At 40.4% G+C, this 15766-nt stretch overlaps 1 protein-coding gene across 1 annotated transcript in view; it reads left to right on the top strand.

The window, feature by feature from the left end:
* The window catches only part of ZNF335 (zinc finger protein 335), a 140340-nt gene that overhangs the window by 117741 nt on the left and 6833 nt on the right, over window positions 1-15766 (top strand). Inside the window, exons 18-27 of the mRNA XM_077459237.1 lie at window positions 672-922; window positions 1013-1112; window positions 1200-1373; window positions 1535-1677; window positions 3618-3697; window positions 3777-3847; window positions 5804-5881; window positions 11925-12008; window positions 15408-15473; window positions 15660-15741. Of these exons, the coding sequence (XP_077315363.1) occupies window positions 672-922; window positions 1013-1112; window positions 1200-1373; window positions 1535-1677; window positions 3618-3697; window positions 3777-3847; window positions 5804-5881; window positions 11925-12008; window positions 15408-15473; window positions 15660-15741 (1129 nt within the window). The remainder of the gene's footprint in view (window positions 1-671; window positions 923-1012; window positions 1113-1199; window positions 1374-1534; window positions 1678-3617; window positions 3698-3776; window positions 3848-5803; window positions 5882-11924; window positions 12009-15407; window positions 15474-15659; window positions 15742-15766) is intronic.

The raw sequence follows: 15766 nt of genomic DNA, 5'->3' as shown, positions 1-15766 counted from the left end.
TAAAGGAATTGTCAAAAGCTAGTGTTGTGATTTTATAACTTTTTACACTTTTTTTGGTGAATGAGTAGGGGTACTATGTACATGGGGAGGCTGGGATCTGGTGGCCCGCTTGTTAAAGGGGGCTTCCAACTTTCTGATGAGCCTCCCACTTGCAGACACCCATAACCACTGGCCAGGGTTGTGGGTAAGAGGCCCATGTCCCATCAACATGGGGACAGGGTGCTTTGGGGGGGGGGGCGCTTGCTTGTTCCCCCCACCCCCCCTCCTGACCTGTTAAGGGTCAGGTCACGCTTGTTTTTTACATTTTGGCATAGGGTTCACATTGAAATCCATACCAGACCTGAAGGGTTGTATCGGTCGATCAGTTTGCGACCGATTTGAATTCAAATCTTTCCAAAAATTTGGAATTCGTTAGAAAATAAAGAAACTAAACAAAACTAAAAAAAAATTTTCCATTCTGCACATGTCTATACTTTGTAGAGCACAAACAAAACCATCACATTGACCAAAGCCAAAGTTGCAACAAAATTGCACTCATCCAAAGTAGCATCAAGTTGTAGGGTAAAGTAATTTATCCAGTGCTATGAATTACTGCATTTTGTACTCAGTTGCTGCTATTTTCTTAGATCGAAGGTGGTGTTTTTTTACTAACTATAGTCACAACTGTGCAGGTAGCAGTGGTTAAATCAATAGACAGCCAGGAATCGGAGGTCACATCGCAGGAGCCTCACATGGCTCAGGTACTAACACTGCACATGGATGAAAGACAAGTCACAGATGTGCAAGAAACAGGCTATGAAGAATCTAGTGTGCCGGAGGCAGGCTATGAAGGAACAGTACAGCAAATCACTATCAATTCAGCCTTTACCACTGCAGAGTACAACCTTGTAAATGCAGAGAGCATGCAAGCATCACTGTGCAGGTAAGACAATGGTTTTAATTATTCAACAAGGAGGAAAAAAAACTAAAGATAAAGTATAGTGCCCTAATCTAACTATACTTGTAATTTCAGCAATAATGATGCCCTTTCTAGATCTCCACAAACACAACTGGCCAACAGTGTCAAGGACAGGAATACCCTCCAGATCCTGAACAAGCCACCACAGCCACACGTGAGAACATCATGCCACATCTTCTTCAACACAGCCAAAGTTTTTCTATTGTTATTCTCTGTTAATGTGTTGTGTTGTCTCATTCAGGTCACAGCAAATCAGGCTCAAGCTTCAACAAAGAAGTTCTCTTGCAAAATTTGCAACTCTGCCTTCTGGGGTCGAGCAGAAATGGAGACTCACAAAAAGGCGCACATCGAAGGGCGCAACGGGTTCAGATGCCCAGACTGCGATTTCACTGCAGACGACTGGCCTGAGGTCAGGGTAAGGCGACCTGTCTCCATATCCTGCAGACTCTTTAGGACAGCAGCTGGACGGAAAAGTCAGCAGCCTCATGTTGAGTTTTCTGTCTTGTCCCATATTATTTGTATTTTCAGCTGGTAATTATTGTGTGTTTATGTTTGACATTCTTTTCTCACTGTTAGGATCACATGTCTGTACACTCCGACCTCCGGCCTCACCGCTGCAATCAGTGCAGTTTTGCCTCCAAAAATAAGAAAGATCTAAGCCGACATGCAATGACTCACACTAACCACAGGCCCCATTCATGTCATGTGTGTGGACAGAGGTAGGATTGGCCATCTCAACAAGATTTTATTTTGTTTAGCATTCTTTTTTTTAATCTTGTTTTCGTTTTCCTTTTTTTCTGTGTTTTAAATATATTTATAGCACTTTTATAACCTTTTTTTAATTTGTCTTTTTTCACCTTTTTATTTTTTGTATATTTCAGTTCTGTTTAAAGTAGATCTAAACCCAACTGCTAAAATTGTTATTAGATTAAATGAAATTAGTTTTAAAAAAAATTCTAAATTTTTCTAAAAATAGTTTCTAAATTAGATTATATTAAATATTAGTTTTCACATGTTTTTGTCATTTCAACATTAGCTTTCATTCAGTCCCAGATGTAATTTTAAAACATCTCCAAAAAGACTTGCAGCTGTATTTGCAGCGAAAGGTGGTTCTACAAAGTATTGACTCGGGGGGCTGAATACAAATGCACGCCACATTTTTCAGATACTTTGTAAAAAAAAAATGTAAATCCATTTATTATTTTCCTTCCACTTCACAATTATGTGCCACATTGTGTTGGTCTATCACATAGACCCCAAAAAAATACATTTACGTTTTTGAATGTAACACTACAAAATGTGGAAAATTTCAAGGGGTATGAATACTTTTTCAAGGCACTGTGTGTGTATGTATTATATATATATATATATATATATATATATATCTCACAAAAGTGAGTACACCCCACATTTTTTGTAAATATTTTGTTATATCTTTTCATTTGACAACACAGAAGAAATTACACTTTGCTGCAATGTAAAGTAGTGAGCGTACAGCTTGTATAACAGTGTAAATTCGTCAGTACATCCCTGAAAATGTCCAAACTGGGCCCAATTAGCCATTTTTTCCCTGATCCTGATTCCCTGATCTCATGCGACTCATTATTGTTATAAGGTCTCAGGTATGAATGGGGAGCAGGTGTGTTAAATTTGGTATTATCACGCTCACTCTCTCATACTGGTCACTAGAAGTTCAACATGGCACCTCATGGCAAAGAACGCTCTGAGGATCTGAAAAAAAGAATTGTTGCTCTACATAAAAATGGCCTAGGCTTTAAGAAGATTGCCAAGACCCTGAAACTGAGCTGCAGCATGGTGGCCAAGACCATACAGGGGTTTAACAGGACTGGTTCGACTCAGAACAGGCCTCGTCATGGTCGAACAAAGAAGTTGAGTGCACGTGCTCAGTGTCATATCCAGAGATTGTCTTTGGGAAATAGACATATGAGTGCTTTCAGCATTGCTGCAGAGGTTGAAAGGGTGGGGGGTCAGCCTGTCAGTGCTCAGACCATATGCCACACACTGCATCAAATTGGTGTGCATGGCTGTCGTCCCAGAAGGAAGCCTCTTCTAAAGATGATGCACAAGAAAGCCCACAAACAGTTTGCTGAAGACAAGCAGATTAAGGACTGGATTACTGGAACCATGTCCTGTGATCTGATGAGACCAAGATAAACTTATTTGGTTCAGATGGTGTCAAGCCGCAACCAGGTGAGGAGTACAAAGACAATAGTCTTGCCTACAGTCAAGCATGGTAGTGGGAGTGTCATATTCTGGGGCTGCATGAGTGCTGCCAGCACTGGGGGGCTACAGTTTATCGAGGGAACCATGAATGCCAACGTGCTGTGACATACTGAAGCAGAGCATGATACCCACCCCTCGGAGACTGGGCCGCAAGGCAGTATTCCAACATAACAACCCCAAAGACGCCTCGAAGACAACCACTGCCTGGGAAATAGGAACAAAACCAGTTGCACGTTCCTAGTTCCCTGCTGCAAGGTTAATTGTCATTCTCACTGCAAGCGGCATTTTTTATTCAAACTTCTAAAGTCATTTTGTGTTCACATCAGGGTTAGGATAGACTGTAAATATGGATATTTGTAATGACTTTGCAAGGTGTGACACACATTCATTAAAAATCTTTCATTTGTCTTCTTAGGTTTTCTAGAAAGGGACACTTAAAATTTCATCTTCAGAGGTTGCACACAGGAGCCAGCATGGAGCAGCCCGAACAAGCAGGTAAACAGTACATAAAGTACACATGTATGGATGCAAGTAAAGATAAACAGAATGAAACTCATTGTAAGTTTCCTTGCAGAGCATAGATCTGCCCCGGTCATGGATGAAGAGCACATATTCCTAACCCAGGAGGAAACCATGAGCAGTCAGGTCAGCACAGAAATATGTTTACCATTTTGTGTTTCTTTGTTGGGGGAGGGGGGGTTGAATTGTCTAAATGTTATTTAACCACTTAAGGACCGCCTCCTGCACATATACGTCGGCAGAATGGCACGGCTGGGCACAAGCACGTACCTGTACGTTGCTTTTTAAGTGCCCATCTGTGGGTCGGGAGCACCCCACTGGCAGCGAGCTCCCGACCCGGTCCTGAGCTCTGGGGCCGCGGGACCAGCTGAACCGATCGCTGCTGGTGTCCCGCGATCGGGTCACAGAGCTGAAGAACGAGGAGAGGTCTGTGTAAACAAACCTCTCCCCATGCTTCCTACTGTGGCTGTCACCGATCGTCTCTTTCCTTTTATAGGGAAGGAAGATCAGTGATGTCACATGCCAGGCCACACCCCCCTACAATAAAAAAAACACATAACATCACACATAACACTACACTGCTCTCTAGTGGTTAACTCTTTCACTGCCAGTGTCATTTACACAGGAATTCGGTGCATTTAAATAGCACTGATTGCTGTATAAATGACAATGGTCCCAAAAATTTCTGATGTGTCCGCCATAATGTCGCAGTCACAATAAAAATTGCTAAACGCCACCGTTGCTAGAATTTTTTTTTTATAAAAATGCTATAAAATTATCCCCTATTTTGTAAACGCAAACCAATCAATAATCGCTAATTGCGATTTTTTTTTTTTTCTTTACCAAAAATATGTAGAAGAATACGTATGAGTCTAAACTGAGGAAAAAAAATGTTTTTTTTAATATATGTTTTGGGGATATTTATTATAGCAAAAAGTAAAAAAATATAGAATTTTTTTCAAAATTTCGCTCTATTTTTGTTTATAGCACAAAAGATAAAAACCGCAGAGGTGATCAAATACCACCAAAAGAAAGCTCTATTTGTGGGGGAAAAAAGGACGCCAATTTTGTTTGGGAGCCACGCTGCATGAGCGTGCAATTGTCAGTTAAAGCGACGCAGTGCCGAATTGCAAAAAGGGGCTTGGTCCTTTGGCTGCAAATTGGTCAAATAACAAGTAAAAGACGTAAAGTTTTAGTTGGGCATTCATTCTGGCATTCATACTTGAGAGAAAGTCTTGTTATGGCTTTGTTATTGGCGCAGCTAGTTTTCTTTTTCCTTTTGTAAATTGAACCTATTGTTAGTCAAAAATGTTCAGTCCAGATAATGCTTAATGGTCAGAATGTTCATATAAAATGGCTAACGTGCTTTGGAGGTTCCAACTCTGCTAAGCCATTGACTTGAGTAGGCTGTATATAATTCTTAAAAACACATTCAGGAGTCTGATCCTCTGCTGGGACTTCCATCAGTAGATAATTTTTTAGCCCTGATGAAGGGGGCCACAGAAATGTGTGGGAATTTTTAAGTGAACACTTTGACCATTAAACTTTATATGGACTGTAGAAATAGCTCTCATCATAGCACCTGTACACTAGAGGGGTGTCTAATGAAAGTATCTATACCAAAGTCCAGTACTCCACCACCTCAATTCTCCATCAGGTTTTTATTGGCATCTCTGTCTGTATTGGGGAAATTTCATGAAACTTCAGATCAGGATTTTTATTAGCGCGAAGAAGAGTTTGCGCTTCCAACAATGGTTTTATTGCTGTCCATGCCTTCCCTCCCCGTCACAATTGTATCCCCTATTTCTTGCATAGGTGTCACAGGAATAGAAATTAAGAAAAAAAATCACAGAAAATAATAAAAACCTGATAGAGGAGTTCACCCTTCCCTTCCCTTCCCTACTCTATCCAAAACTAAGAAAAACATTTTTTGGCTGGAGTTACGCTTTCTTTTCTTATGGCTATTTCTTAAAGTACATGTTCTCTTATAAATCGAGTTTCAACCAGGCATGTCCTAGGCAAAAGCTGTATCACTATGTTGATCCTTACACCCTTACACTCTTTGGATCTATTCCCTTTTAGGAAGACACGGCTTATATTCAGGAAATTACAACTGCCGATGGACAGACTCTTCAGCAGCTGGTCACAGCAGACAACCAGGTATTTTCCTGACCCCAGTTTTTGCATTATGCATTATCAGTTATTCATATGCAATACACAAGTTATGTGAAATATCCAGTATATTGCTCTAAAAATGTCAGTTGGTAAAATAAAAGCTAGCTGAGAGGTGTGATGTTATTATTCCCTCATGTTCACTCCCGTTGGCTTTGCTTCACCAGAGAGGAAGCTGCATTCATTTTCTTCTTCCATGCATTTTTTCTTTATTCCCGCATTGGCGATCCTGCGAGTAACACACTTCTTGTCTTAGGATGACAACATTCACTTGCTCTATAACATGAGGGAAATGCTCTGTGGTTCACAAGGAGAACAATGCTAAATCATAACAGTCAGCAGAGGCCGAAAGCACAGAAAATGATTAGCTCACTGGATTTCTGGCAGGACACTAATGAATAGATATATTTAAAAGATCAAAAGGGAGCAAATAAAAGATATAAATTTTTAGGTTTTACGTAACATAGTCAGGTTGAAATAAGGCACAAGTCCATCTAGTTCAACCAATAAAGGGGGGGGGGGAATCGTACAATCCTATACAGTGGAGGCTCGTCCATAGGGGCCCCGCCCCCCCATGTAGTCCAAAATAAATAAATAAAAAAAATGTCCCTTTAAAAAAAAAAAAAATTATATATATATATATATTTTTAAATTTCCCTCCCTATGTGCACTGTATCCCGGCACCGGGCAATATAGGAAGCGCCACGTCTATGCAATCACAAGATTGCAGACGAGGCGCTTCATTTGGCTTGATCTACTGGCGTGATCTACTGGCCGAGCAAGTGCATAGACTTGCACTTGAGTGAGCGGTGGCCGTTTCTTCCGACGTCACTCAAGGAAGTGATGTTGGCAGGCACTTCTCTGTTCTGTCCCGACTCCCGCATGAGAGGATCAGGTAAGGGGCTTAAAAATGCAATCTTCTTCTTGATCTTGATTCTTCATTCAGCGCCGCTGCTGGTACCCCCTCCACATCCACAGGGTTACTATGGTGGACGGCAGCATACCGCAGCATACCCCAACCCCCCCGCTAAACAAGATTTAAAGAAAGAGTGTTATTATCGGTGGTCGGCAGCATACCCCCCCCCCCCCCCCCAGAAGCTTTTAAAAAAAAAAAGGTTATTAATAATAACCCTTTTTCTTTAAATCTTGTCTAAAAGGGGGGGGGGGGTATGCTGCCGACCACCGATAATAACCCTTATTTTTCAAATCTTGTTTAGTGGGGGGGGGGGATTTAATGCTGCCGACCACCGATATTAACCCTTTTTTTTTAAATCTTGTTGGGTGGGGGGCAGGTATGGGGGTTAATGCTGCAGACCACCGATAACCCTTTTTTTTTTAAATCTTGTTTGGGGGGGGGGGTATGCTGCCGACCACCGATAATAACTTATTATCGGTGTTTGGCAGCATACCCCCCCAAACAAGATTAAAAAAAAAAAGGGGTTATTATCGGTGGTCGGCAGCATTAACCCCCATAACTGCCCCCCCCAACAAGATTTACAGGTTGTAGATATGTGTGATTTACAGAATGCAGATATGTGCTATTTACAGGTTGTAGATATATACAATTTGCAGGTTGTAGATATGTGTGATTTGCAGGTTGTAGATATGTGCGATTTACAGAATGCGATTTACAGAATGCAGATATGTGCTATTTACAGGTTGTAGATATATATGATTTGCAGGTTATAGATATGTGCAATTTACAGGTTGTAGATATGTGCGATTTTCATGTTGTAGATATGTGCAATTTACAGAATGCGATTTACAGAATGCAGATATGTGCGATTTACAGGTTGTAGATATGTGCAATTTACAGAATGTGATTTACAGGTTGTAGATATGTGTGATTTACAGGTTGTAGATATGTGCGATTTGCACGTTGTAGATATGTGCAATTTACAGGTTGTAGATATGTGTGATTTGCATGTTGTAGATATGTGCGATTTACATAATGCGATTTACAGAATGCAGATATGTGCGATTTACAGGTTGTAGATATGTGCGATTTGCACGTTGTAGATATGTGCGATTTGCACGTTGTAGATATGTGCAATTTACAGAATGCGATTTACAGAATGCAGATATGTGCGATTTGCACGTTGTAGATATGTGCGATTTGCACGTTGTAGTTATGTGCGATTTACAGGTTGTAGATATGTGCGATTTACAGGTTGTAGATGTGTGATTTACAGAATGCAGATATGTGCTATTTACAGGTTGTAGATATATACGATTTGCAGGTTGTAGATATGTGCGATTTGCAGGTTGTAGATATGTGCGATTTACAGGTTGTAGATATGTGCAATTTACAGAATGCGATTTACAGAATACGATTTGCAGAATGCAGATGTGCGATTTACAGGTTGTAGATATGTGCGATTTGCACATTGTAGATATGTGCGATTTGCACGTTGTAGATATGTGCAATTTACAGAATGCGATTTACAGAATGCAGATATGTGCAGGTTGTAGATATGTGCGATTTGCGCGTTGTAGATATGTGCAATTTACAGGTTGTAGATATGTGCGGTTTGCATGTTGTAGATATGTGCAATTTACAGAATGCGATTTACAGGTTGTAGATATGTGCGATTTACAGGTTGTAGATATGTGCGATTTGCACGTTGTAGGTATGTGCGATTTGCATGTTGTAGATATGTGCAATTTACAAAATGCGATTCACAGAATGCAGATATGTGCGATTTACAGGTTGTAGATATGTGCGATTTACAGGTTGTAGATATGTGCGATTTACAGGTTGTAGATATGTGCGATTTGCACGTTGTAGATATGTGCGATTTGCACGTTGTAGATATGTGCGATTTGCATGTTGTAGATATGTGCAATTTACAGAATGCAGATATGTGCGATTTACAGGTTGTAGATATGTGCGATTTGCACGTTGTAGATATGTGTGATTTGCACGTTGTAGATATGTGCGATTTACAGAATGCAATTTACAGAATGCGATTTACAGAATGCAGATATGTGCGATTTGCACGTTGTAGATATGTGTGATTTGCACTTTGTAGATATGTGCTATTTACAGGTTGTAGATATGTGCAATTTACAGGTTGTAGATATGTGCTATTTACAGGTTGTAGATATATACGATTTGCAGGTTGTAGATATGTGCAATTTACAGGTTCTAGATATGTGCGATTTGCATGTTGTAGATATGTGCAATTTACAGAATACGATTTACAGAATGCAGATATGTGCGATTTGCACGTTGTAGATATGTGCGATTTGCACGTTGTAGATATGTGCGATTTACAGAATGCGATTTACAGAATACGATTTACAGAATGCAGATATGTACGATTTGCAGGTTGTAGATATGTGCGATTTGCACGTTGTAGGTATGTGTGATTTGCACGTTGTAGATATGTGCAATTTACAGGTTGTAGATATGTGCGATTTGCACGTTGTAGATATGTGCAATTTGCACGTTGTTGATATGTGCAATTTACAGGTTGTAGATATGTGCGATTTGCGCGTTGTAGATATGTGCAATTTACAGGTTGTAGATATGTGTGATTTGCATGTTGTAGATATGTGCAATTTACAGAATGCGATTTACAGAATGCAGATATGTGCGATTTACAGGTTGTAGATATGTGCGATTTGCACGTTGTAGATATGTGCAATTTACAGGTTGTAGATATGTGCAATTTACAGAATGCGATTTACAGAATGTAGATATGTGCGATTTACATGTTGCAGAATGCAGATATGTGCGATTTACAGAATGCAGATATGTGCAATTTACAGAATGCAGATATGTGCAATTTACAGAATGCAGAATGCAGATATGGGCAATTTACATGTTGCAGAATGCAGATATGTGCGATTTACAGGTTGTAGATATGTGCGATTTACAGGTTGTAGATATGTGCGATTTACAGAATGCAGATATGTGCGATTTACATGTTGCAGAATGCAGATATGGGCAATTTACAGGTTGCAGAATGCAGATATGGGCAATTTACAGGTTGTAGATATGTGCTATTTACAGGTTGCAAATATGTGCGATTTACAGAATGCGATTTACAGGTTGTAGATATGTGCAGTTTACAGGTTGTAGATATGTGTGATTTACATGTTGCAGAATGCAGATATGGGCAATTTACAGAATGCAGACGTGTGATTTACATGTTGCAGAATGCAGATATGGGCAATTTACAGGTTGCAGATATGTGCGATTTACAGGTTGTAGATATGTGCTATTTACAGGTTGCAGATATGTGCGATTTACAGAATGCAGATATGTGCGATTTACAGAATGCAGAATGCAGCTATGTGTCATTTACAGGTTGCAGAATGCAAATATGTGCAATTTACAGGTTGCAGAAAAGGTGCCTGATGTGGTTATACACAAGATAGGCATGATTCATCTGCTTTAGTAGAGCCCTGTGTATAATGTGCAAACTGGTATATGATGTGCAGAGCCCAGTGTATAATGTGCAGCCTTGTATATGATGTTGATTCGATAAGGGGTGTGGCTTGTGAGAAGTGGGATGGGCCAATTCTGAGGGGGCGTGGTCTTGCCCCCCCATCCTAAAACTTCACCAGCCGCCACTGATCCTATACCCATAGTTGATCCATAGGAAGGCAAAAAATAACAGCAAAGCATGATCCAATTTGCTCCAGCAGGGGAAACATTTTCTTCCTGATCCCCTGTGAGGCAATCGGATATTCCCTGGATCAACTTTACCTATAAATGTTAGTATCCAGTTAATATTATGTTCATCAGGAAAGAATCCAGGCCTTTTTTAAAGCAAGTTGAGATAGCCAGAACCAGCTCTTGAGGGAGTCTATTCCACATTTTCAAAGCTCTGACTGTGAAGAAACCTTTCCATATTTGGAGAATAAATCTCTTTTCCTCCAGATATAAAGAGTGCCCCCTTGTCCTCTGTGATAACCTTAAAGTGAATAACTCAACACCAAGTTCACTATATGGACCAATTATTTGTTTATACATGTTGATCATATCCCCCTTAATCTCCTCTTCTCAAGAGGCAATAGATTCAGTTCCTCCAATATTTCCTCATAGTTGAGCTCCTCCATGTCTCTTATCAGTTTTGTTTCCCTTCTCTGCACTTTCTCTAGTTCCCCGATCTCCTTTTTGAGAACTAGTGCCCAAAACTGAACTACATATTCCAGATGAGATCTTACTAAATGAATAATAATTATAATAGGGTTGGTTTTCATGTCAAGAGTTTTATGTGGTTAAGGGTTTGGATAAAATTAGTGTCAGTCAGGGTTTATGAAATTAGGATAAAGTTTAAGATTAGCTTGAGATCAGAGTTAGTTTATGAAACTTTTTTATGTAGTGAAAGGGCTTAGGGTTAAATTTAAACTGTTAGTTTATGGCTCAAGTGAGGTTAAGTGTTGGAGTAAGGGTAATGGTACATTTAGGAGGTTAGGTCAATTTTCAGGATTTGAGGGAAGAGTAAACTGTTATGCCGCGTACACACGGTCGGAATTTCGGCCAGCAAAAGATTGAGAGCATGTTCTCAATTTTTTAAACGGAAAAAGTTTCTATCGGAAATTCCGATCGTGTGTATGCAATTCCGACGCGCAAAAACTCACGCATGCTCAGATTCAACTACGAGATGGAAGCTACTGGGTATTGAACTTCCTTTTTCTAGTCCCGTGGTATGTGTTTTACACCGCCATGTTCTTGACGGTCGGAATTTTGGTGTGGCCTTGTGTATCGCAAGACAGCTTGAGCGAAATCCCGTCGGAATTCCGTCGGGAAAACCATCAGAGCTTTTTCCGATCGTGTGTACGCGGCATTAGGGTCTGATAAAAGAATAAGTTGGGGGCCAAGGACATGTAGGGAGACTATTGTTGAAAGCTCCACCTCTACAACTACTGCGTGTAGTTTTTGGCTTTTGGCTTTGAATTCCATATCTCACACAAATTTTATATTAACACCATCTCTGAAATATCTTTTAGCTTTTGTATTATGTAAAGTGAGTAAAGACTTCAGTGCTCTCCAATAACTACCACTTTCTTTCCCTAGGTGCAGTATATTATATCACAGGAAGGTGTTCCTCATCTGATTCCCCAGGAATATGTTGTGCTCCCAGAAGGCCACCATATTCAGGTAACCATAAAGATTTCTAAAGCTGAAGTTTATTCTGCTTATATTTTGTCTTTTCCTGCTTGTCAACATACTGATCAAGTTCTAACTTAAATGCTTACCTGGCAATGTCATCACCGGATATCTGCACTTCTCTGTACAATGCAAGCAGGTCATGGCTGGTGGTAGGGGGCTGGCAGCATGCTGTACATAGCTATGACAGCACCCTGCCTGCTGAACTCCTCCTAAGAACCCTCAGCATGATGCAAGCAGTAGACTTGGTCTTTGGAGGAGTTCTGCAAATATCAAAATGCCTTGATTGGGTAGTTGTCAGTCTGGAGGAGTGGGTGTATCTAGGCAGGTTGCATGTACATGCAGACCACTCTAGATAACACCCATATGTAAAGCTGAGCCTCCATGATTGAAATAACTGAAGTCCAATGATTGAAAGGGGTGGGACAGGGACAGTTGGGCTGGAGAGAAAAGGGCTACATGATGTAGGTATACCTTAGCTATACCTGTACTGCTATCTGCTTATAATTATTATTATACTATATTCTACTATAGTATACTATACACAGCAATGTATGGAATACTCTAACTGTATTACATGGCAGTTTTTACCATGCATAAATAAGCACCAACACTTGACTGAAATTGCTTGTCTGATGGGAGAGCAGGATGAAGGGCTGCTGAACACTATTTTAAAACCTGATTCAATATTAGTTAAAATTGGCTTAATACATTCCAGGTCCATCAAACAAAAGGACACATCCAGTGCAAAGTAAAAAAAAATTAGAACTTGCTGCAACCTACTAAACATCACACCAACAGTATGATGTGAATGGGCACATAGAAAACAATTGTTTTCTATGTGCCCTAGCAGTGACCTGTGTTTATCCAGTGCAGAAAATTGCAGGTCACCGCATGTAGTGTAAATGGGCCCTGTTCATTCTTCTTCAGCTACAACCTGAAGTAGAAAAGCCTGTTCTCTACTCTGGAACCCTTTGCTGTCTGTGGGGAAGCAGTGGTCTAACTGAGGAGGTACAATGCTCCCCATGCCATGGCAGAGGCAGAGCTCTCCAATAAGAAGGGTGCATGAGCAATGCTGACTACAAAACTATAGGTGTGATGTTGTAGGAAATGTATTGTTAGAGCAAAAACAAACTGTAATGCCCCCTTCAAACCTTTGCATTCCAGAAATGCGCGCAGAAATGTGCTTCTCTACATGCATTCCCGGAGATGTGTGAAAAACATGCCAAAATGTGCATTGACCTTGCGGTGCCATTATTTATTAATGTGTAGCTAGGAGATGCACTTTTTGCCGCATGTCAAAAAGCACACTACAAAAATGCTCATTGCCAAAAAATAAGTACGGGAGCTACTTTGGCGTTTTGTCACACATAGAGCAGCCCATTTAAGTAAATGGACTGCCCTATGCTGTCATGCAACAAATGCACAAACAAAAACATGTAAGTTTTATGATTTTAATCATTTTAAATAAGGTAAATAAAGTTGCTTTTATAGATTACATTAATGCCAATGTTGGATAAGTCATTGATAGTGGTATAGGATCACGATTTGATGCTAATCTACATTTTTGGTTGGGCATAGGAAATTATTATATCTGCACTGCTATCTTTCTTTCTTCTACATGACTGCTATATTTGGGCTACTCCCTATTATTCTGCTTCATTTCAGTTATGTCTGGCCTACTCCATATAAGTCTAATAAACCTTGGTACATAAAGACTACTCCATTATTTTCTACCAAACCCCAGAAATGTATTTATTACTGTTCAGCTAAAGACAACAGAGCCCTGTATTACCTTTCACAATTAGACCATTATATATATATATATATATATATATATATATATATATATAAATAATAAATATATATAAAATCCATGATTATGGTGATTTTTCTATGCTGCTCATTTTTGCCTTACCATTGCATTCTTTTTTAAATTGGTAGTAAACACCACTTGGACACTTGTACCTACAGGTAAGCTTATGATAAAGCTTACCTGCAGATACAAGGAATATATCCTAAATCGTACACTGTTTAGGAGATTTTCACTGCAGCCGGTAACATCATCTGGCGCATGCACATACTCATGCTGTCCCTTCAGAGCTTTGTGACATAGCCATGTGCATGCACGAGAGTAACGTTATCATCATGGTTCGGCCATTCAAACGGCTGGAGCCCGCGAACCCGGAAAGGAAGACCAGGTGAAGATAGAAGCCTCTGCAGTGGTGACAATTGGCCACTGGAGAACTTTGTCTCAAGGTTAGTCTTTCATAATGTGCGAGGATGCAATGCATCCTCACACATTATGTCATTACCTTGCAGGGGGGGCAGATGTTTTATTTATTTTTTTGCCAGCATTTACTACCTCTTTATTGCTAACCACTGGACCACCAGTTATTTTAATTACCATATCTGTATTATCACCCCACTTTTTTCCTGCATATCCAGCACTGTCTATAATCCTTTGGGCTGCATTCACACTATTGTGATGCGGTAACCTGCAGCATTGCACATTATGTGCATTTCTTTACCACAGTGGCATCCTGAAAGCACCTTGGCAATACATCTGCCTTGGTGCTCTGCTTTGCTATGGTGCATACATGTTTTGGGCATTCTGTTGTTTTGCAAACCCATTCATTTGAAGTGTTTGTTGCCCTAAAAAAAAAAAAAAAAAAAAGATCCTGTTCCTTTAAAGCATGTTATACAGCACAGTGCTTGTGCTGTGTAATTTGGCCCCTTCTATCACCTGAAATACCTGGCTGATCCTGCCTGGTTCTGCCCTCCCCCCCCCCCCCCGTAAACTGACCACAGTTTATCATGGCTGCTGAGCCCTGACACCGTGATCAGTTTGCGTGCTCCCATCATCCGCAGCTCTCCTGTCTCTCTTATGTCCTCTCTCCCCTACGCCGCTCCTTGCCTGTCAGCTCCTTTGTCAGTGCCCACCCCTTCTGCTGCTGAATTAACTTTCAACATTTTATACCATCCTTTGTGTTTAATAATCCTGCCTTATAAAAATAAGCCATTCTTTACCTGTTTCACGTTACCGACCGCCTCTCTCCTACTATCCTCCTCCCCTCCCGACTGACTTCAGCGGGGGAATCTCGGCCCTGTATGCTGCAGCTGTCAGACGGGGAGAGCAGAGAGGCGGCCGGGTCACGTGAGCGCCGGGAGATGCTCTAAAAACAGGTAAAGAACGGCTTATTCTTATTGCAAATTGGCAGACACTGGGGCACACAGGATTATTAAACATAGAGGATAGTATAAATTGCATTACTTTACTTTTACTTTAATGCAAAGCACCAAAATACGATGATGTGAATAAGACCCTTTTTGCTTAAACATTATTAGGTATATCCGCCTGTTAATGATATAGTTTGTTGTATCTTCCAGGTTCAAGATGGACAGATAACTCACATTCAGTATGAACCAGGAGGGCCGTTCCTCCAGGACCCTCAGGTGATTGCCATTCCATTCCATCCTCTTGTATCTGTATACGTCTTTAATGATCTTGAATAGTTTTGATTAGCAACACGACCAATGAACTCCCTAATGAAACGTGTGGTTACAAAACAAGTCACTGGTGGGGAAAAGGCTTGTATTATCAAAGTACTAATTAAAGTTTTTTTTCTTTTCATTCTACAGATTCACTTTGTGCCCATGTCACCTTCCCAGCAGCTTCTTACACAAGAGCAGCTTGAAGCCGCAGCACGCTCCGCCGTTACAGGTCGGTGTCACGTGTGATTGTATTA

Source organism: Lithobates pipiens, unplaced genomic scaffold (assembly GCF_037356315.1).
Source record: "Lithobates pipiens isolate NorthernLeopardFrog02 unplaced genomic scaffold, aLitPip1_a1.2 Scaffold_28, whole genome shotgun sequence".
NCBI lineage: Eukaryota > Metazoa > Chordata > Amphibia > Anura > Ranidae > Lithobates > Lithobates pipiens.
Note: the sequence above shows the minus strand (reverse complement) of the source record. Positions and strands in the feature narration are given on the sequence as shown.